We start from the raw sequence: 24,906 nt of genomic DNA on the forward strand, positions 1-24,906 counted from the left end.
GCCATTTTGACCCTGTTGGCCATGTAGCGAGAGTCTGCTAGAGGAACTAAAACTAGTGATGACAACCACAGCTAAGCAAACATAAATTGGAAAAGTATTTACAAAAAATGTGAACTATATTACGTTGTTTCCTGAAGCATAAATTACACGGAAAACGACCGAAATTAATTCAAAGTGCAATACTTCAGAGTTTTGTACGTTTCTCTCGCAGCCATTTGTATTATACGTCAAAATTAGTTCTCTGGACGCTCGCGAGTGGCGCTTCAAATAGGCACAAACAATTTGCTGTCAAACACATGGAAAAGCCTGTCCAGTGGTATTTACACAGGTTAGTAGCTGCGATGATTTAAATTGTCAACAAGAACAAGGGTTGAATAAAAGATATTGATTAGATAAAATTAATATATTTATTACATAAAACCATATCTGAGTACACTTGGAACGAGTGCACTCGTGTTAGATAGTATAGGAGCTATAGAGTTATCTGAGAGCATTCGAGTCACGTGATCACACTGTACGTTTAGCATCCGAGTACTAATACAAGTGCATTCGGACCCAGTGTACTCGCATAGTGCATACCCCACTTTGGTTATCGATAACACGCGGTGCAGTTGATAGTATACCCGCGGGAACTTTGACTAGCTTCTTAGGCTGAGATCTACAGATCCTACTATTTTCTATGAAAATATGGGACAAGAGCTTCATGTTCAGTTGATGGTAATTGATAAACTCTGCCCATTACAATGCAGTGCCGCTCAGGATTCTTGAAAAACCCCAAAAATCTGTACGGCACCACAATTGTGCTCGTCACCTTGAGACAAAACATGTTAAGTCATATTTGCCCATTAATTCACTAGCTACGGCGCGTTGTGGTACCCATAATCTAGCCGGCATCCTGTGAAAAGGAGCCTCCCACTGGACTTACACTCAGCTCAGACTTTACTCATTTAAAGCTGAGTTCAACCTTAGCATAATCTTTGTTTTCGTTTTTAAGCCATTTGACAGCAGAATGCACAAGTCAAGCTTGGGTTTTCACACCCAGCTAAGTTTTATGTATGTAAGATCTGAGCAGAGACTAAATAATCTCTATAGATCTCAGCCTTAGTAACGTAACTTTCCCTCTCATTTGAAAGGCTAGGTGTGCTCAACACTGTGAGCGGATGGTACCTATTTCATTTCACCACCACCTATATCTATAAGGCACATCATCATCATCAGCCGGAAGACGTCCACTGCTGAACAAAGGCCTCATAGGGCACATATACAGTCCCAAATGATATGACAGTAAATAAAGCGGCTATATAGTAATGTTCAATAATTAAAATCTTTACATTTTTAGCTGTGTTTGTTCTATAACAAACAAACATCTAATACTACCAAAAAAACATACTTTAATCTTACATAACTTCTATTAAATTTTTATGAACACACATTCAATCCTATCAAATAATTCACATTTCACAATAAGGTTTGCAACGTTATAAACTTGAGCATAATATTATTCCTTTGTTTATTTGTATTGAAGGCATATTATGTGTCACAAAATAGAAAAATCTGAGCTACATTGTACCGTACATACTATTAGATTACTATTTGTTGCCATGTGAAACACATCTGCACTTACCATAAAGCTCTTTTCAGACTACGCTATAATATAAAGAGCATATAGCACAACAATACCGCACACTATACATTATTAAAGGCACGTTCACACTACGCAATAAAATTGAGCGTTGGATGAGTTTATACTGTGCTGCCGTCCTCTGCCTCCTTCTTCCATCTTCAAAAACTTTGAAATCACCACGTTCTCCTCTGAACTTATATCATTTGATATCCTGGATTTTTTTTGTTGCATTAATGACAAGATAGTGTCAAATTCCGTATTGTCATCATCGCTCAATGAGCTTTCAAGCCTAACCAGTATTAAATCCATTGTGTCGATCGTGTGCACACTCTTCAAAGATCGCCGTCAACTTTTTTTTTTCTGTCATTTATTGTTCAAAACAAATCATGCAATAATTTTTCTATATCTAAATACCACGAAAACCCCTAATGGGTATATCTGGGTAAGTTGTCGCTCGCGTTTTCAACGTTATATTAAAATAATTAAATAATTGTATATTAATATTTACATTAGTTCACATGAATATGGCTGTTGTTCTACAAATGTTTTTTTAATAAGCCTGTATATTTTCCATTCATTTTATATAAATTTTGAAGATTATCTGTCAAATCGTTTTAAATATTAGATATAATGTTACTTAGCCTTCTTGAGCCATAGATGTTTTTCGTTTTTTGCAATGCTAAATCTCTTGGATTTTAATAAGTTAAACTAAAAAAAAGCCCGCTGAGATTGTTGCGCCCGTTTTCTTCTCAGGTCTGAGGTATTCATTTTGGAATGGGTGGTAGTTTTTGACTTTCAATAAGTGATGTCACATCTTGAATAAAAATATTTGAATTTGAATTAGAATTTCCAAGTTGCTTAAACTGAGCTTGCCATATACAAATACTTGCGATTATATCACGTAATGTGAAAGACATCCTATACAGTATGGCATTAGGTCCATATTTGCTATACTATATATATCACAATAGTATAGCGTAGTGTGAAAGGAGCTCTTGGATTTTTATAGAGCTCGTCAGTGGCTAGCCTGCGGGATACCGGCATTATACTGTCAAATATAAACAGTAATACTTATAATAATAGGTCAATACCAACTTCGCACAAATGTATCATATAATATGTATTAATTAATATTCACAAAACTTACCAAGCTAAGTATAAAAATATAGGAAAATTAAATATCCCTATATTTTTATATGGGAAAGAAGATAAGTTTAATACACAAATAAAATTTGAAAACAAAATTTTATGAACGATGCGGACTCGAACCCACGACCTCTCGCGTTCCGTGCGAGTTCTCTTCCAACTGAGCTAACCGTTCGAGTGACGTATCGTCATAAAATCTTGTATGCTATGTTCAACTCTCAGGCTGTGGCTTCGTCTACAGGATCTACTTTAGAGTTGATAACCTGCTCAACACCAATATTTGCTTAGTAGGAAATTGACTTGAGATGTCGCTCTTGCAAATCTAAACAATTTGTTATGTTCTTTTAAAGTGATAACCCACACTTCTAGGATTAATACATAAATAAAATTTGAAAACAAAATTTTATGAACGATGCGGACTCGAACCCACGACCTCTCCCGTTCCGTGCGAGTGCTCTTCCAACTGAGCTAACCGTTCGAGTGACGTATCGTCATAAAATCTTGTATGCTATGTTCAACTCTCAGGCTGTGGCTTCGTCTACAGGATCTACTTTACAGTTGATAACCTGCTCAACACCAATATCTGCATATTACAAAATTGACTTGAGATGTCGCTCTTGCAAATCTAAAACATTTGTTATGTTTTTTAAAGTGATAACCCTCACTTCTAGGATTAACACACAAATAAATTTTGAAAACGAAATTTTATGAACGATGCGGGAATCGAACCCACGACCTCTCGTGTATTACTTAAAATATAATTGAGTAATCATTAACACTATCAGCGATTGAGAGTTTAAAATGTTGGGTATCGAATAGGACCCACATCTAGCGGTATACAAAATAATATATCTTCATTATAATATTATGTTTACAGGTTGCTAGCCGCACATATCCGCTGTATTTAGTCACATTACAAATACACTGATCATTAGTAAATCTTCTCTTTAGCATGATGAAGATCACCCCTCGCCCAGTCAAGTACCCACCACTGTACAGTGTAAAAGAAGTAGTGTTCTATATAGGCCAGAATTATAAGCAGCACTTTCTTAGGAGTATTAAAAATGTTCAGAATCGAATATACAGCTATACCGTGCATGTAGTTGTATGTGACCCTGTAAGACAAAACAATTATTATAATATCAATTATAATTTGATAACAACAGACAAATATTTTGAATATAAAGTGTAAGTCATACTAAATAGTTGAGAGTTTCGTGTCAATTCTTCTCCACATGTCAAAGCACCTTTACGAACTGAAGTTGCGTCATTAAGTTTATCAAGTATTGTTGCATTATGTTATGTTATGTATTATATGACAGTATTGGGTATTTTTTTTGAAAATTTATTGAATTAGGCGTTACTTTGCGGAAATCCATAATTTTACAAATGATTTAAGTTTTCTTCAGTGTTAATTCCGCCAATATTTGTTAAAACAATTCGACACGTGTTTCGCCTTTACACGAGGTATCCTCAGGACGTGTTGTCTCGCCAAAATCTGGCACAAGACTGAATCAAATAAGCCGGAAGCCGCTATTTTACACCCTCGTCCCATGAAATGACGCGCTGTGATGATGCTGATTGGTCGGCTGTTGTGACGTTTTACCCCCGGAAGAGACACGTAACAAAGGTGTTGGGACTAAATTTGTTTATTCATTCAACAATGTAAACATGTTATTTTTGTGTTTTATTATTTCTAATTATTGGTCTAACACATTTAAGCGAAATCCTTTTTCACATGTATATAAAATATTAAAATTATTATTGTTTCCGAGTGAGTGTCCTGTATCAATTTGACCTGATTGATCATTATTCCTAAATGTTTTGTATATGTTCCTTTAATCTAATTTCGAAATTTCGACCTGTTTAACCTATATATACCCCGTTACAAGTGTCACAACATCATAGAACCTTGTTTCAAAACGGTGCGTTTTAATAAATGGGGCAATGTTTTTTGGTGGTTTCGGTGTAGTCTCTCCTAACACCAACCCAAAACTCATTTACAGATAGTGTTGATCGCAATTCGAATATAATATCTGTACCAAAAATATTTCGTGGAGCACTTTTCATGCATCAAAAACAGTCAAATAATAATTATTAGAATATGTCTAAATCACTTCATATGATCTAGCAATGTATTATGAACTTACATAATTGTATAAGCCGAAACAAACGCCGTAGAAAGTGCCAGACCCGGTAGAAGAGATTCGGGACGTTGTCGAGGAACTAGCAGTAGATCCATTGTGATAACGACAGCTGACACGGTGTGCAACGAGTGATGAGCCCAGGTTGGCAGGTACACGAATACCGCCACAGGTCCGATGAGACCTGGGTCCTTGTTCCACACTCGCCAGAATAGGTAATCACTGTACTGGAATAAGATTAAGACGATGAAGTAAGAGATAACGTTGCGCTGTTAAGCAATGGGTGTTTAAAAACGAACGTAGTTAAAGTCTAATTCCGTATTCAAACGGGCTCAACGGATCCAGTGTATTTTGTATATCTCGTGTACAGATGTATTATTAATTAATCAGATTTATTAAATTAGGTTAAAAAGTGAACCTTATGAATGTCACTTCGGGATAGAGCTTTTATTAGAAGAATAAGAATTTCCACTCTTTTAAATCAATATTAATGATCAGGTTACAAATTACTTTATTTAGCAATTAACAATGCAAAAGAAAAAACACTCATTCTAAAAAAAAAAAATATTTATATAAATTTAATTAAAATTTAAATTTAAAAAGTGACAACATGAAGCAGAGAAGACATCCCTACTTCCCTCAGAGACTTTGACGCGGCCATGTAGGCCTACACCAAACCATAAAGCCTGTCTATCGTGAAAGTGACGAGTGCCAGCGGTTTGGCCCGCAAGTCTATAATACAAGTCAGACATTTTGTTAGAAGCCCGACGAGATAGTTCTCGTCTTGTATAATTTAACGCCACTCAAACTTACACACACATCACAAATTACACACCTGTAATCACACTACACACAAATACTCACACACGTATACACACATAATCACAAACATACATCAAGGCACGCGATCGGCGAGTGCAAAATCTTTTACTTTTATCAGTTGGAGGCTCCTTTGCACAGGATGACGGCTACATTATGGGTACCACCACACACAACGGTGCCTAAATCTGTCGTGAAGCAGTAATGTGTAAGCATTATTATGTTTCAGTCTGAACGGCGCCGTAGCTAGTGAAATTACTGGGCAAATGAGACTTAACATCGTATGTGTCAAGGTGACGAGCGCAATTGTAGTGGCACTGCATTGTAATGAGCAGGGTCAGTTACCATCAGCTGAACGTCCTTCTAATCTCATCGTTTACTGTCATCAAGAAAACCTAGAGTTCAGTGGATGAACAGATGTATTAGATCGTTAGTGATCTTCTCTCCACCCAGCCTAGCGAGCAGTCGGTCTGAGGTTTGAGTCACGTTCCGACAACCCCGCGATTATGACCTCCACAGGCCCCGCCGAGTTTCGCTGGAAAATCTTTTCGTTCTGGTAAACATAGAGGAGTTTGTAGTCGGTAGGAGATGAGCCAGACATATGGGCCCTGATTCGGGTCTAAAAACATAAATGTATTTTTCTCCTCTCGAAAAAAAACAGAGTTCCCGATGACCATCATCCATACGTCTTTGAACAGTACTGCACCCGAAACATCATACGCTCCATACCGAACATTCCATAAAAATAGTGGTGATTTATATTGTTAGTCTAGCACGAGGTGGGGGAAGGCGAGTTATGGATACGTCTTATATTTTTATTTCATTTATGGTGACTGTACAAATAAATGTATACGAGTCTATTACTCTTATTTTCAAAAGATGTATCACGCTATCACGTTTAAAGTGAGGGTTGCTATAATGTTGCGAGAGCGCCGATTTCGTATTGTTCGGCGCAGTACTAATCCTCAACTATCCCGTTCAGCCTCGGCGTTTACCCCAAGTCCAACAGTGAGCTGCCTCCATTTTTTCCAGGAATCTTAAATTCTAAGGAATTCGTTTTTTAATGTTTGATTATCTTTAGAGTAGATACCAAGGTGATGTATTGGGGCACAACTTTTAGGAGATTTCAAAGTGTTCACGAAATCTTTTGTTTCAAATTGAAAGAAACCTGTTCATTCTAATTTTAGATTGATCTAGATATTAATTACATTTAATGCACCAAATGAACTTACCAATGTCGTTGGAAGTAATATACTAGTCATCACTACATCTTTTATTTGTCTGAGGATACGGACGCGGGGCTGGTCCCACTGTCCTTTTAATTCTTTCCAATCGCAATAGAAGCATATTGGAAAGTAGAAGAGGGATATCAACTGAAACAGAAATTATGTCTTTGTATACAGCGTACAATATTACCTACTCATCATCATTTCAACCGGCGCGGGGTCCACTGCTGGACAAAGGCCTCCCCCAAAGATCGCCAGATCGACGATCGGTCCTGCGCTTCCCTCCTCGAACTTATTCCAACGATCTTGACCAGATTGTCGGTAGATATTGTGGGGGGCCTTCTAACAATACGTCTTCCAGTACGGTCACCATTCGAGGACTTACCTGGGTAAGACCTTCTCTATATACCTTACCTATATATTACAAAAACGACATTGAAAATTTTATTCCTCAGATACCTACAGACCCCGGAAAGGTTATGGATGAGAAAAGCTTTAAATCGTTGTCTCTTGGTGCTAGGGAACCAAAGCTATTCTACCAAGGTTTCAACATTTCTGATAGAAAATGAGGTTTGTTCACTAGAACATGCCAACAATGGACGAGGAATTTTTTTTCTGTCAGTCTGTTTGTTTTGCATCTGCTGAAACGGCTGAACCGACAGGATTTTCTCTAGCTATCGAATATATTATAGCAGATAAGAAGTTTGATTTATTAGTCACATTGCCACAGGCTGGAGCGATAAATATGTGTTTAAAATATGTATAATTTTTCAGATAACACTAATATCAATTGCCAATATCTCTATTTGAGACAATACCAATTCGTTTGCGGCAACAAGAATACGATAAATTGTAATTTTCGCACGATTACGTCTATATACATATAATATTATGTTATAATGTGGCACTTGGTACTTCTGCCCGCAAATTCGTACGTAAATCTTGTTTTAAAAGGCACAACTTAGTTTTAAAATGTTACCTATATTCATGACATGACACATGCTTGATCCATGAAAGAGTAACAGATAGTTCACCAACATTTCAACATAAAGTATAATTTTACTTTTCTAAAACCAATTGCAATATATTTTTATACATCTTAAGACATGATGACAATGTTAAGAATATGCTGATATGTTTTGTTACAAGTGTTTCCGAACGATTTGTCTACAAATGGAGAGAAACAGGAAAAAGAAACGAATACTAAAAATCTCTGCCCCTGGTAAGCATTGGAAAAGGAAAATAGCGCTTAAGAAACATACACAAATTCTGTACTGTACGAACGTAGTTGCCTGGAATACAACGTGTCTATATAATAATATAGAAAAAGAGAACGGCGAAAAAAAACCTGTCATTTATTAAGATGAAACCTATATCCTACTTGTTACACTCAACTAATAATTTTTTACAAATTCCCGAAGTTGAAGGCTGTTAGTAGCGGCAGAACCAATTTTGAAGGGGATCAGGTGGATCAAAGTGAAAAAATAAAAAAAATCTATAAATGGCTTTTATAAAATTACTACCAAATCTTCATTAGTCATGGATAAAGCGCTTAACTATTTTGTTTATAACCGGCAGGTCGCGGGTTCGAGTCGCATCGTTCATAAAATTTTGTTTTCAATTTTCTTTGTGTAATAATTAATCCCAGAAGTGAGGCTTATCACTTTAAAACTTAACAAATTGTTTAGATTTGCAAGAGCGACATCTCAAGTCAATTTCCTAATATGCAAATATTGGGGTTGGGACCAACCTGAGACTTGAACATGAGCTCAAATGCCTCAATTGCGAGTCAAAAAAGTCACAAATGAATGCCGACAAGAAGACGCATATTTAGATAAACCTTTCATAATCTAGTTACAGACTGACAGTGATAGCAAGTCCAGTGATGATGACTCAATAGATGTATTTGAGAAAATAGCTAATGGCTCGGGAACATCAAATGAAATTCTTGGAGTGAGGCCGCTAGAACTTTGAAACCTAAGACGACAAATATTATTACAAAATAAAATCATATTTTTCGCAGTCTTGTCTTATTTACCTACGTAGAGTAATAGGTACTATAGCTATATATTTTATCTAATTTTCAATACTTATCCATATATGCAAGAAGTGGTCTGTGTGTTACATCTAATAGTTTTACCAATTTAGATTAATATTTATAGACAGAGCCATAAAAATGGGCGTTGGTTATCTGTAAATCCGAATAAACCATTTAATCTTGTGGGATAATAAACCAAGTACAATACGACACTTCTAATGAGCCGCTGAACCAATAAATTCCACTTTTGCGTTGCAATTCTAATCGCGATACTAAATTTACCACTAGCGAAACTGTGACCTGAACAGATAAGTGTTAATATTATGCAGTATTGAAACAATGAATTGACGTCGAATTCAGTTCCATTTTCGACCACATTCAGTTGGTATCAGTGTCGTGTGTCATTGACGATAATTATGCAATAATCGCAATCGTTATCATGGCTATAAATTAGTACATACATGGTTCAATGTATTGTTTATTTGACACACGTATCTGTTGCTGACTGAGTTATAGATTTGGCCGTAAGGTTGATGTTTGGTAACTGATGACCATATCACGGGTAGATGTTCCTTGATTTCATATATCTATATAGGTGATATCCCAATTGTAGATGCAAATCCAGATCAAGTAACAAAACGGACATAAACAGAGCATTACATACAAATTAATATTAAAACATTATTAAATAAGAAATAAATATTGAAAGAGACACGAGAAAAATTTAAGGATATAACATCATCAACAATTTTTTGTAGAATACACAATATAGATGGAAACATCAAAAAATCAAAAGTTCGATGCCTGTGTTGTAACAACCAAAATAAGATATTAATTCATCACGAAGAATTAAGCCTTTGTGTCAGACAAAGATTTCAACCAGGCTTTAGTAGCACCACCTTACACACGTTGGGAACGTGTCGAATTAGACTGGTTATAAACCCCGTAGATCAGAAGCGATTAGAGAACTCACAACATTTATGCAGGCACTCGTATATTTTTGCCATCTTTAATGAAAAAGGTAAGCTTGACCTGACGTTTTTATCTAATATATTATATACAAGTGCTGACCCATCCAAAGATGTTTTGCCATATAAATTGTTACATGAATTGTCATAGGAAATAAATGTTCATTGAACAAAAAAGGTTCCAGATGAGTAATCACCATAAATTATATGCTAAAACCGGCAACGCTCCTGTGATTCCTCTGGTGTTGCAAGAGATTGTGGGCGGCGGTGATCACTTAACATCAGATGACCCGTACGATCGTTTGTCCTCCTATTCCATAAAAAGAAAAAAAAAAACCGTCTCCAAAATACGCTATATACTTATACCATAAGATGCACTTGTGGTATAAGTATTATTTCGATCGGTTTAGTAGTTCAAATTCAAATATTTTAATTCAAAATAGGATGTGACATCACTTATTGAAAGTCAAAGAACTACAACCCATTCCAAAATGAATGCCTCAGGCCTGAGAAGAACGGGCGCAACGAACTCAGCGGGCTTTTTTTTTCATCAAACAATATGTTTACAAAGTAACATTGTACAATTATTAAACTTATTATTTAATAGCCTGGGGGCGGTAGCTCCATTCCCAATTTGTGTTATCATTAAGAAAGTCATTTATGTTATAGTACCTTTACCACAAAAACGTTTTTGTTTGAATAACTTAATACTTTAGTGTCGAACATTTTCTGGGATCATGTTGTAAAAGCATAGTTTTAGCACAATAACCGAAGGAAATACGGCTCTCCATTAATTAGTACAGAGATAGATTTATAAGATAGCTCTAGAACCATAAGGCAGCTTTGAACGGATCTTTCGAAATTATATTGATTTAAGATTTATGAGAGTTTTTTTTATTATGAACAGAACAACGCCTGTCGGGTCAGCTAGTACTATCTATAAAAAAAATACTAAAACGAGAATTGCATCTTCTTCCAGTAATACCTACTATTCGTTAATACTCAAAATGCTCTACACCAATTGCAGTCTCTCTCAAACAACCACCTGCTCTGACTTTTTTATATAGAATACGATGATAATTTAATATGAGTTTAAGAGATACTTCATAATTATACCAAAATGGAAGGCGACGTATTTTTATACGCATAGTGACAAGCCATACAAAGCGCAATCAAATTAAAAGTCAAGAAATATTACTTACAATGCTACCCGAGCATAAGACGTGAGCCTTGCTAAATTTAAAAGTTTATTAAATAAAACACTTGGCTAATACGTTGTAACCATTTACGTAAATTAATTGTATTAATATAACCTAACTTAATAATTTATAAGCTATGTTTATATAAAGCGAGTTACCTGCAGGCAAACTGCGTAAGCAGTTTTGCGGGTTTTGGAATTTTGGAATTTTGTTTAAATGAAATTGTAACTTTTATGAATATATATATATATTAGCTGACACGACAGACATTGTTCTGTTGATAAAAAAAATACTGTTTTATAGAAATTTACCAATAATATTTGAAAACATTAAGAATTTTTTCGAAAAAAATGCTCCCTGTTGTTGTAATGAAATTGTTTCACAGCGGAACTATCAAACCGTGCGTCAATAAATTCTCTCATAGAAAATATGTATACACAAAACAAATATTGAAAATAAAAATAATTATGGGTCCCAAATCGAAATAAAAACTATCCTATCTCTCAAGTTGGACCAAACTGCAATCCATGAAGTAATCCCTATTAAAATCCGTTCATTAGTTTAGGAGTCCATCGCGGACAAACAACGTGTCACGTAATTTATATAATATATTAAGATATATATGAATACATACATACATACTCTACGAAAATGCGTTTTTGATTTTTGTATTAATTTTTTACTACTCAGACAAAATGATTAACTAGTGACAATATAAAATATGTTCTAGAACATATTTTATCTTATATATAACCTTTCATTATGTGTTTGATCCTAGGATCAAACACATAATGAAAGATTCAAAACAATCTAGTTCTAGAGCTAAATAGACGAATTGATAAGCTAATTAAAAGGGTCAGTAAGGTTAGTCAACAATTTCAAAAACATGTTAACTCCTTAGATAATTTAAACGTCAGTCAAAGTACAATCTAATGTAATAGTTTGTAGAAACGTATTATTAAAAATTAGTCATACTAACCTCACTGTAATCAGAAATACTCTACTTCTTATAGAAAGGTTGGTAATCCTGATCACACCGCACACGTCGTGAAACGGAATGCATTTATTTTCATCTTGCGATATTTTTATACGATACAGAGTTTTGCTGAATTTTTATACAAAACAATGATGCGACTGTATTACTGAAACCTTTATATGCTTTAGTCTTACAATAATAACGCTTTAGTAAAATTTTATCAAAATTGCTTACCTACATTGACATGACATTGATGTCTTAATAACTACGAAGACTGGAGAAATATTTTAATGTATGTATATACTTAAGATAATTTATATGTCTAGATAGAGTCTCTTGCTGTTAGACAACCGATAAAAACAGGCCAGGAATATTAGTTAAGTGTGCGTGATAAGCTACGACTTACACTTGCGATTTGTATGACACTTTATGTTAGTGTGCGTGAATTGCTTAAAATAGAGGTTAGTTCTAAATTTACTTTGGTCTTATGATCATGATGTAAGGTAAACTCTTGATAAAGCTCTAAATATGAGGGACGGCCCATTCGATTCGGAATATAAACGAGACAAAACCTTATTTATCTCTTAGACGGTGTAACGCATTGGATGATTTGTTTATAGTAATAAATATTGGCTATTTTAATATCTTTCTAAGACAAATTAATGTAATAACAGAATTCTCGTAGATTGTAAATGCTACAGAGAAGATTTATTAAAGGTATAAAAGGCATTTATTTTCTCAAAATTGATTCCTTTAGAATTCTTTTTGATGTCATTTCTAATATACTAGATTCTACTACCGCTTCGGAAACAAATGGCGCTCTGAGAGAGAAGAAGCGGCGCAACAAACTCTTCCAGCATTCTTTTTTGTGGCCTTTTTAATAAAATATAAAATATTGTACTGTCATTACTATTGCTATAAAGTAGTCATAATCTAATCCCAGGCTGTCCGATCACTTAGATATTCGGCTGTTGAGTAGTAGGATTTATGACAGAGCCGTTTTTAATTAAAACATTCAAATTTATTTATAGATAATGCCTGAACAGTAGCTGGGACTTTATTATAAAAGAAAGAATATTATATACTGTGAAATAATTAATGAAGCTTTAAAAAAAACAAGATGGTAGCAACAGGTAAAAACTTACCATAGGTATCCAATGAATACGATTTTAATAAATCTGCAAAATAAAATCTTGTTCTATTCATAAACAATAAACAAACTAGACTTACATTGAACCAAATAGTTATTAATCTCCACCTCGTATACATATACTCGCGGACGGCGGGATTTTCATCTTTTGACATATCGATACTTAGTAAATATCCACCAACTATGATGAGGTGCAGATCTGCTAAACCATAAAACCACAGGCGTAACTTCAGTAAACTCTCACTACTCCGAGCTGTATTTATCAACATGTTGATCGCGCGCGAACTCCAATGATACAATGGATCAATCAAACGCAAGCAAACTCAGGCAAAGGAAAACTTCTTACTAATGTGATGAATCAGTTTCCAGACAACGTTAATATTAAGATTGAAATGCCAAAATTTACCATTTTATCGTACCGATGTAATATTCGCGATAGTATGGATTTATAATGATTATTACTTGTTATCATATTTTTATTAATAATTTACTGATAATTTGAAATAGAATCCTTTCTTTTAATACTTTCTAGTGAAAGAAGATGTACGAGTTCTATTTGACATCACAATATAATATTCACGCAATTTCAAAATGTGTACTTTCTAGTTGCTACTAATGAGGAAGCGATTTATTTTTTCTAGTAATTTAAAACCGAATACAATTAATATTTTGCAGTAGTTTTATATTTAATAACGTTGAGGTAATATAGGTACTACTTAGGTACTAGAGAAGACGTCTCACCTTGATCTTTTGTAACCGAGTTATGGCCATCTGTAGTCAACTTACTTAGTCTTAGGCTGAGCGTTTGCTGCAATAACACACACTTGAGTGCTAGTGCATATTAAGACACAGTTTTAATTACTCTCAAAACACAACTATCAGTTAAGAAGTGATAGTACGCCACTTACTTTAGCATTATATTTAAAACACGCATATTTAATTATATTTACTCGATTCAACTGGTGATAACTGGCAACTCAATGAATTTTTAATGGCCCGCTGTCAACAAGTTACGCCTATTTGATTTATAAGTAGATAGATAATATACAGGGCAAGTAGTTATCACCACAACAGCAGAAAGCAGGTACTCTACCGCTAGGAACAAAGTTATTCAAAGCTTCTCTAATATCTTGCGGTAAGAGTTAGAACTGATAAAAACAACACGTAAAGAAAAGGCGTAATGTTTCTGGCTCAGAATCATGCCAATGACCAGCTTTTAACCGGAGCACCAAGAAATTCATCAAGCCAGATTCGATTCCGTCGCAGATGGTCTGACGCACCCCAGTATCACCTCGATTCATTCGACCACGTGCAACGCAGAGCAGCTGGAATTGTCGGGTTGCCTGTGAAGGGCTGGATCACCACATCGCTTCCGTGTGTGTCTTCTGCATTTATCACGGGGAGTATTCTGTGAGTGTGCGTATTCTTTCTAGCCTTTCTACCGTGAAGCAGTAATGTGTAAGCATCATTGTGTTTCGGTCTGAAGGGTCTGATGAGACTCGACATCTTATGTCTCAAGGTGATGAGCGCAGTTATAGTGCCGCTGAATTTTTGGGTAATTCAAGAATCCTGAGCGGTATTGCATTGTAATGGGCAGGGTGTATCAATTACCATCAGCTGAACGTCCTGCTCATCTCGACCTTTATTTTCATTAAATAAAAAATCTGGATGTGTGGCGGTCCTCCACAGTGCGGTTTTCAAGGAACTTTCTTCCACGTACGACCAAACTGTGGAATGAGCTTCCTTGTGCGGTGTTTCCAGGACGATACGACGTGGGTACATTCAATAAAACGTGTACACTTTTTTAAAGGGCTGGCAACGCTCCTGTGATTATTCTGGTATTGCATGAGAATGTGGGCGGCAGTGATCACTTAACATCAGGTGACCCGTACGTTCGTATGTCCTCTCTTCCAAAAAAAAATACTGAATAGTTTACCCTCCTCGCAGTATAACGATGACATAGTAGAGCAATGAGACACACAGGATCAAATTATTGTACAGTGAGTTGTGGGCAAATGGAAAATATTTTAATATGACATGAGAAGCGTTGCGTTTGAAACCTTGTTAAACATTACATATTATCGGTAACAAATATAAATTGTTGTGAGTAAACTCCAAACAATTATTTATTCCAACATATCGATAATTACTATCGATATTATATCATATTATAATATACTGATAAATCTGTAGTAAATCATGATAAATTCTGGCTAAAACCGGTGGGACGGACGAAAATAACGTATTTTTTTTCAAAGAATAGAATGACATAGACTGGGCAGATAGCGATGATGTCAATATAATTCACTTTACCGTTTGGGAACATACGCTTACAAAAATCACAGCACAGATATTAACTGTTTTTTTTATACATAGAGTAACAAGTGGTGGTAAATATAAAATGTATATCGTGAGTACCCGTCATAATAATTACAATACGTATCTCTGTCTATGAAGATGAAAGAAGTCTTGGCTCAGAAATATAAGGGAGTGGACTAGCATCAAAACAGTCCAAGATCTATTCCACCTAGCCATGTACAAGGAGAAATTTAAAAAAAAAATACCAGCAGGTCAGCAGGAGTAATAGAGAGGCACGTGAAGAAGAAGAATCTCTGTCTCAGAGTAGGACTTACTTGGATTTATAGCGTCAAAACAGGGAAAAGATTCTCTTTTATAATAATGAAATTCTATGTCGGCAGAAATTGTTATTGTAAGCATTCGGCGTGCGATGGAAGAAACATAATATTTTGCCCTCTTTATTTATGACTTCTTTGTTATGATTTGTTATTTAAGTAGAATCTTAACCTTGGCATTGATGATTCATGTGCCACGAGTATGTTTTAAAGATAAGCTTTGATTAAATTAATTAGGATAAAATTTAGATAGATAATACATTATTAGTTACCAGGTGAGACGTTGGTAAATAACATTACATTTACAATTTCGGAGATATTAACTGTTGTATAAACCAGTTGTCCCAGTCTTCCTGAGAGACGGTTTAAATAAACTTTAAGAATGCATTCTCCACCTCTTAAGGTCTGAAAATCAAAATCACTTTATTCATAATGCTCTTGGTAAATTCATAACACTGCCGCCACATGAACTCGTGGTTTCGTTTTGAATCCCAGTAGGTGTTAACGTTGCTATAATAAAAATTAATGATTGTTCCCGAGTCATGTATGTTTATATCACAGAATAGAAAAAACTAGTGTTCCGTGGTTTATATACACAGGAAGGTTTATGTTTACACAGGATGCCGGCTAGGTGGGAATTACAACTGAATATATTTTATGTCGTGAAGCTGTAACGTGCAAGGATTATTTTCTTCCGCTTCATACATACAGCTTCCTCACTGGGCGCAGCATACAGGTCGTTGTCGATGAATATTGCTCGAACCCGAAGCACGTGAATGCTGGACTGCCCCAGGGCTGTGTGCTATCTCCCACGCTGTTTCTTCTGCATATCAATGATATGTTGGACACCTCCAACATTCATTGCTATGCAGACGACAGCACTGGTGATGCCGTATACACGGGCCATGCAGGTCTCTCTCGAGAAAACGTCGACCTGTGCCGGGAGAAACTTGTGTTTTCTATCGAGTCCTCTCTCGAGAAGGTCCCGGAATGGGGTAAATTGAACCTTGTCCAATTTAACCCCCAGAAGACTCAAGTTTGCGCGCTTACCACTAAAAAAACCCCATTTGTCGTGTCACCGCTCTTCGACAACACTTCCCTTAAAGCCTCGCCTAGTACCTATCGGAATACTGGGTCTCGAAATCTCGAGGGATTGCCAATTTGGGGAGGGCAAAGCCAAATTGGCTTCGAAGAAGCTGGGCGTCATCAATATAGCACGGCAATAATTCAATCCGCCCCACATTCTAGCGCTCTACAAAGCGCAGGTCCGGCCACACATGGAGTATTGCTGTCATCTCTGGTCTGGCGCACCCCAGTATCAGCTCGATCCATTTGACCACGTGCAACGCAGAGCAGCTCGAAGTGTCGGGGACCCAGTGCTCTGTGAACGGCTGGATCACTTTGCGTTGCGTAGAGACGTCGCTTCATTGCGTGTCTTCTACCGCATATAACACGGGGAGTGTTCCGAAGAGCTGTTTAACCTGATTCCTGCCGCCGAATTCCACCTTCGCACGACAGTCCACAAGTAAGGATATCATCACTACCATCTGGATGTGTGGCGGTCCTCCACAGAGCGGTTTTCAAGGAGGTTTCTTCCTTGTACTACAAATCTGTGGAATGAGCTTCCTTGTGCGGTGTTTCCGGGCGATACGACATGGGTACCTTCAAAAAAAGCGCGTACACTTTCCTTAAAGGCCGGCAACGCTCTTGTGATTCCTCTGGTGTTGCAAGAGAATGTGGGCGGTGGTGATCACTTAACACCAGGTGACCCGTACGCTCGTTTATCCTCCTATTCCATAAAAAAAAAAACATAAATATTAGACATTTGTTCAAATCACACCTTGTATTCTATTCCAATCGTAAAAATGTGTCGCTCATATAGCCAAATTAGACATATATTTTTATTCAATTCGAGCTTTTCGTTATTCTCTTAAAAACGAAGTAAAATAATTAAGTAGATTAGGAATTTTGTAGGATATGTATGATAGAAACTTCGCGCGCCTTATTTTAAAAATCTTATTGAAGCTATGCAACCCTGTAGGATTGCAATAATATTTAAATGTAACTTTATTAAGACTTTAGATTATAAATAAATGTAATCTGTTCGGATTGCCTATTAGATATATTGGAGTCATTCATCAGGCAACTTGATATGGGAACAACATATTGCTTCTACTATAGATTACGGATTGGTCTTCAATGCGCTTCAACTACATACCGCAGGCGTAGTTGCAAAGTTCGGCAACCAATACTAGGCCCAAATGGGCATACTCGAACAATGTGGATCTTTGCCGATAAATAAAACTAAAATTCCGGGTAGCGCTTTAAAACTTTGTAAAAATAATACTACAAGATATAAGAAAGACACCGGGATCATCAGTAAATATTTTGTCTTTTACTAATTTCAATGTAAAATAACACGAAGCGTATGTTTCAAAATTTTAAGATGCCATTGAGTGTCAAGATGTCACGCACACAATCATCTAATAGTTGCCCTAATAAAAAAGCTATTGTTCTTAGGTAGTGCGGTATCTAGCTGTAGCAGCAGAGACCAATCCTTAATCTAAGGCTCGTGTGAAGGAACTCATATTTTTTAAAATATCAAAGACGCGGCCCATTTTTGTCTACTTTGCGTTGGCCCAGTCTGTTCTGGGGTATTGCCTAGTGGTCTGGGGTGGTGCCGGTAATATAGACATGCTAAGGGTTAGAACGACTGCAGATAGCTGTCCTAAAAGTGAAAGGTAAGCGGAACCGAGAAACGATCTATATACCCCCTGCCAGGGACCGACCCGACTGATAAAACAGTCAGACAGCTATTCATCTTCCAAGCTAATTTTCACACCGGACTTACCTTTGATCCTTAATGATGTAGCACACGCAGCTCGAATAGGCCTTGAACACTGAATCAACTAAATTAAACAAAAATCACTTAATTCGTGTAGTTACCCTTATGAATGTCTAAGTTTTATTTTTCTTTTTACATTTACCACCGCTTCGGAAAAGGTTTAATGAGAAGAAATAGTAAGAATAGTTTATCAAGTTTGTTTCTCTCAAGTCAAATTTTCTCAAACTGCCATTCTTTTCAATCAATATTCACAGGTTCATCGTTTTAAAGTGGTGCAATAAAAATACTCAATGCGTTACACGAATAAGTCAAAAAAAAGTAAATGTTAATTAATAAGTAAAACCACACGAGTCATTGAGTAACAGAAGAGACATCAACCAACACATATTATGAATAAATAAAGGTATTATGCAAACATTTTAGTATGGATTATAAAAAATAAATATACACGGTAAACTCAGCTAAAAATTTGGACCGTAGCTTTCATAAAGACATTGCTTTTTATGTATTATTCACAAAATATGTATAGTTTGTCGAGGTTCACTATTAACTGCAATAATAACTGAACAGACTATTACTTATGTGTTTGGTTAATGAAAACGACTCACAGCAAGGAACTAAACTTATATTGACACAATATTATCCTAGTTACATTAGCAAGCTTCTCCAAGCTAAATTCTGTATTGCCAACCTAACGGGCATAATAATAAAATTTAAATCTAGTGTGGCCAGGCGAAAATATAGTGGCTGGCACACTCATTTTGATTCCCTTGAGAGTGTCGAAATATGTATACGTTTTAGCGGCATAAAGGGCCGTATCTTTTTTACTATCGTTTTGCAGCCATCATCATATTTTTAACTTGATGTTAATCTAAAACTTGGTGCATTAAGTGCATTTTAATATATTTGTTTTGATTTATATATATAAATAAATATAATCTGATACACATGACTCATAGTCATAGGTCGTCAATGCCAAGGTTCTTCTGAAAATTAATGCTTTTTGATAAGTAATGCTTTGTCTGTATTATCTTTATGCATTAAATATCAGATTATCGGATATTATATCCTGGCAACTAGATAACCCGACAGACAGAAATAATAATCATTATGACAAATGCACTTGCTTCAAAAGCGCCTTTGTAATAATGTGACAACGGGCTCGAAAGTGTGTTATATATTTCGTAACTATAAGATGTAAGAAAGAAAGAAATAAAACTTTTATTTGACACTACTATAAAGTTGTATGAAAATCTAATTTAACGCGTGTTTCGTTTAATCTTAATACTTCAATACCAGTGGGAGGCTCCTTTGCACAGGATGCCGGCTAGATTATGGGCAGCAACGTTGAGGCCAATGGCCAAGGAGATCAATAGAAGCACGCACTCTTTCCATTTGAAAATTCTTCATGGCGGATTGTTTCAGGCACTCCAAATTATCATGGCGCTTAGAGCAAGCCGTACTCTCTAAAACTGACAATAAATCATAATCCAGCGTATTGGAAGGACCATTTTTGGTTAATAAACAATGGTGTTGTTAAGGGGCTTCACTACTTTCTCAATAATGGTATCTCAATACACTTGAGCCGGTGTTTTGATACCTTTTTCACAAAAGTATGGCTCACACTCCTTCATAGCTAATACTTCACCAAACCATCACTGAGGTCGGATAGTGCCCATGTTGCACTCTGTCATAAATACGGTCATCTTTTTTGTTAAAATGTTGCTTAATTGCAAAATTTTCTCACCCGTAAGAAAACTTCATCAAGAAATGACCAGTGCCATCTTCATCTCCCGAGATAAAATATTTTGCTTTCAGACAGGATTTCTTCAAATTCTTTCCCTTACTGCTTTGACCACCTATCACGTACGAAGCCTACGTGGATCGGCCAGGACTTTTTCTGTCACAAACAGAGGAGGTCTCATTGTACCTATTAATAGCCCCGTATACAAACATTTTACTAATACCAAGCGTATGGAGAGTTTTAAATATTGCATTTGCCTCCATACCTACTTTGCATAATGAAATCACAGCGATTCGGTTTTCTTTATCACCCCACTCCATTTTTATATCGCAATATTGGCGCCATAATGAGAAAATTCAATGAACAATCATATAAAATGACAGATTCCAAATTCAAATGTAATATTTTGTTGATTTTTAATTGTAACTGTATTTATGGCCGGACTGAGTGTATAACTTTTATATTATTACTAGCTGACCCAGCAAACGTTGTATTGCCGATATTAAAATCGCGATACAAAAGTAACTGTTGATCGTAGATGGGTGAAAATTTGAAGTTGTATGTATTTTTTAATGCTGACTCATAATCAAACAAATTTGAAAACAAATGTCAAACCAAATTTAAAAAAAAATTCGTGTGGACCACCCTTAACATTTAGGGGGATGAAAAATAGATGTTGTTCGATTCTCAGACCTACCCAATCAAAATTTCATCAGAATCGGTCAAGCCGTTTCGGAGGAGTTCAAAGTTTAACACCATTACACGAGAATTTTATATATTAGATGTTCCTTGTTGTTACGGATAACGGAACCCTTCATGGGCGAGTCCGCCTCGCATTTGGTCGCTTTTTATAGAAGAGGAGGACAAACGAGCATACGGGTCACTTGACGGTAAGCGATAACCGCAGCCAAAATACTCTTGTAACACCAGAGAAATAACAAGAGCTTTGCCGACGTTTTAAATTGTCGAATAAACGATCATAAATGTATTAGAAAACCGAAAACACGTTGGTACGTGGCAGGTGGAGGATTGACCCGAGGGAAATAAATTCTGAGTGTCATACATTTAAAGTTTGACTTGTTATTTTTTTGTAAATTGGTACCAGTGGGAGAGCTTTGCACCGGATGCCGGCTAGATTATAGGTACCACAACGGCGCCTATTTCTGCCGTGAAGCAGTAATGTGTGAGTATTAGTGTGTTTTGATCTGATTAGCGCCGTAGCTAGTGAAATTACTGGGGAAATGAGACTTAACATCATATATCTCAAGGTGAAGAGCGCTATTGTAGGGTCGCTCAGAATTTTTGGGGTTTCTCAAGTTTCCTGAGCGGCACTGTATTGTAATGAGCAGGGCGTATCAATACCCATCAGTTGAACGTCCTGCTCGTCTCATCCCTTATTATCATAAAATTTTTGAACAGACAAGAAAAACTAAAATATCTAGAAACAACATTTAACTTATTTTAAAATTTAACATTTTAATATCAAGAACAGACAGATTTATAAGTACTAGTTACAGCCAAAGAGATTTTATTACAAGTTTATACATTCGTTACCCGAAAAGACTATTTTCCCGACACATAATACCATTTTATTAAAGAAGAGGAGAACAAACGAGCACACGAGTCTCTTGATGGTAAGTGATCACCGCATTCCAAACCCTCTTGTGACACCAGAGAAATAAAAAAAGATCTCTGGTGGTCACCAAAGAGTAAAAACAAAATACCAACCTTTTAAAGTATCGAATAAACGTACATAAATGAATTAGAAAAGAAAACCGAAAACACATAAGTTTATTTATGAAAATAAGGTACGAGACGAGCAGGACGTTCAGCTGATGGTAATTGATACGCCCTGCCCATCACAATGCAGTGCCGCTCAGGATTCTTGAAAAACCAATAAATCTGAATGACACTACAATTGCGCTCGTCACCTTGAGACAGTAAGATGTTAAATCTCGTTTGCCCAGTTATTTCACTAGCTAAGTCGCCCTTCAGACCGAAACACAGTAATGCTTACACATTACTGCTTGACGGCAGATATAGGCGCCGTTGTGGTACCCATAATCTAGCCGGCATCCTGTGCGAAGGAGCCTCCCACTGGTACGTGGAAGGTAGGAAAATTCTGAGTGTCATGCATTTAAACTTTGACTTGGTATTTTTTGTAAATAGGTACTTAGTTTTCTTTGTTTGGTATATTATTTAACCAACGATCGGTTCGAAGACTATATTATATCTACTCTGACGAGACCGGCTATCCGACTGGGTCATCATAAGTCAGGCTACTATTATAATAAATTAATGATACGTGGTTCATTATCGTTATTTACTGAACCCAACCCACTATCAACATAACAAGATATTTTATTTAATAATATGTTTATGGATAACGCCTTCTACAGGGACACTGACATACATTATTCGAAGTCCACATTGCTATTTAGAAAATTACAATAATTACGAATACGAGTAGGCTATTATTTTCACATCTATTCTAAACAAATAGACATATATGTATCATGGTTTTAACTTATTGTATTCAAATTCAAATTCAAATATTTTTATTCAAAATAGGATGTGACATCACCTATTGAAAGTCAAAAAAACTACCACCCATTCCAAAATGAATGCCTCAGACCTGAGAAGAATGGGCGCAACAAACTCAGCGGGCTTTTTTTTTCATCGAATAAATATGTTTACAAAGTAATATTGTACAATTAAACTTATTATTTAATAGCCTGAGGGCGGTCACTCCATTCCCAATCTGTGGTATCATTAAGAAAGTCATTTATGTTATAGTAACCTTTACCACACAAACGTTTTTTAACAATTCTTTTGAATAACGTTATACTTTTGTTTTGAACATTTTCTGGGATCTTGTTGTAAAAGCATATACATCGCCCCACAAAAGACTTACTAGCACGACTTAGCCAAGTAGTAGGCATCATAAGTTTATGTCTGTTCCTGGTGTTAACATTATGTTTACGACAGTTTCTGGCAAATTCACTTATGTGCCTATGAACATACATTACATTATCAAGAATATATTGAGAAGCAACAGTCAAGATGTTAATTTCTTTGAATTTTGCTCTCAATGATTCTTTAGGACCTAGGTAATAAATAGCGCGAATAGCCCTCTTCTGCAGCACAAATATTGTATTAATATCGGTAGCGTTGCCCCATAGCAATATACCATAGGACATAATACTATGGAAATAACTAAAGTATATGTCGCGCCGTATCTATGTCAGTTAACTGTCTAATCTTTTTAACCGCGTATGCTGCAGAACTAAGTCTGTTCGCCAATCCTTCAATATGGCCCCATTGTAATTTGGAATCTAGAGTTATGCCAAGAAATATAGCAGATTCCACCGGTTCTATCACCTCTCCGTTTAACAAAACATTTGCATTTACATTTTTGACATTTGGTACGGTAAATTTAATGTATTTAGTTTTCTTGCTATTTAACAATAGGTTATTAGCGCTAAACCAGTACACGATGTCAGATAAAATATCGTTCACTTCGTCATACATAGCTTGGTTTCTTTTCACTTTGAAAATCAGTGAAGTGTCGTCCGCAAACAATACTACCTTATGTTTTTTCTCTATAAGATTAGGAAGATCATTTATATAGTAAAGGAAGAGGAACGGTCCAAGAATAGACCCTTGTGGTACCCCCATACTGAGAAGAGTCCCAGGAGATCTCTTGCCATTCACGTCGACCCTCTGAATTCTATTGTTTAGATATGAAGTCAGAAGATCGAGCGCAGTTCCTTTTATGCCATAGTGGTATAGCTTCCTGACCAGCATTGAATGTTGAACACAATCAAAAGCCTTAGATAAATCACAGAAGATGCCATGCATTGCATTCTGCGATTCCTCCCAGGCATCAAAAATATTCTTGATCAGCTCAACACCTGCATCCGTTGTTGAACGTTCCCTAGTAAAGCCAAATTGTTTCAAATGAACTAACTTATGAGAGTTAAAGTAAGTAAGCATTTGGCTTAAAATTATTTTTTCTAATATTTTACTAAGGGCTGGCAAAACCGACACAGGACGATAGTTATTCGGGTCAGAAGAGCAACCCGACTTAAATTTTGGTGTAATTTTACTATGTTTCAGAAGGTCAGGAAACACGCCACGACTAATACAATTATTAAAGACTATTGCAAGATATGGTGCTATGACATCAATTATTGAGCTTATTATTTTAACAGAAATTTTTTTCCCCATATATCAGCAGTTTTTTTCATGTCGAGAGACTTAAAAGTTTTAATTATTTCTCCGGAGCTAACAAAACTAAAATTGAAAGTTTGCTGGCATTCTTTAACATTTTCCAGAAGAAGTGACTCAGCAACACTGGTGGAGGAGACAAGAGTACTTGTGATAGAAACTGG

At 36.0% G+C, this 24,906-nt stretch overlaps 1 protein-coding gene across 2 annotated transcripts; it reads right to left on the minus strand.

Annotated features, from left to right (window-relative positions):
• Nucleotides 1–388: 388 nt before the first annotated feature.
• LOC126971810 (androgen-dependent TFPI-regulating protein-like) lies at nt 389–13,646 on the minus strand. Of its 2 annotated transcripts, XR_007730993.1 has the most exons (5): nt 13,371–13,646; nt 6,966–7,106; nt 4,921–5,141; nt 3,204–3,885; nt 389–2,900 (listed from the first exon to the last, which is right to left on the minus strand). XR_007730993.1 is itself a non-coding variant. In XM_050818242.1 (4 exons), exons 1-4 carry the CDS (start codon nt 13,557–13,559, stop codon nt 3,702–3,704), a joined length of 735 nt encoding a protein of 244 aa, XP_050674199.1. In that variant the 5' UTR covers nt 13,560–13,646; the 3' UTR covers nt 389–3,701. The 2 variants fall into 2 exon arrangements, 1 of the variants encoding a protein (XP_050674199.1); XM_050818242.1 differs by having other exon boundaries at nt 389–3,885.
• Between the last annotated feature and the right edge of the window lie 11,260 nt (nt 13,647–24,906).

Source organism: Leptidea sinapis, chromosome 24 (assembly GCF_905404315.1).
Source record: "Leptidea sinapis chromosome 24, ilLepSina1.1, whole genome shotgun sequence".
Lineage (NCBI taxonomy): Eukaryota > Metazoa > Arthropoda > Insecta > Lepidoptera > Pieridae > Leptidea > Leptidea sinapis.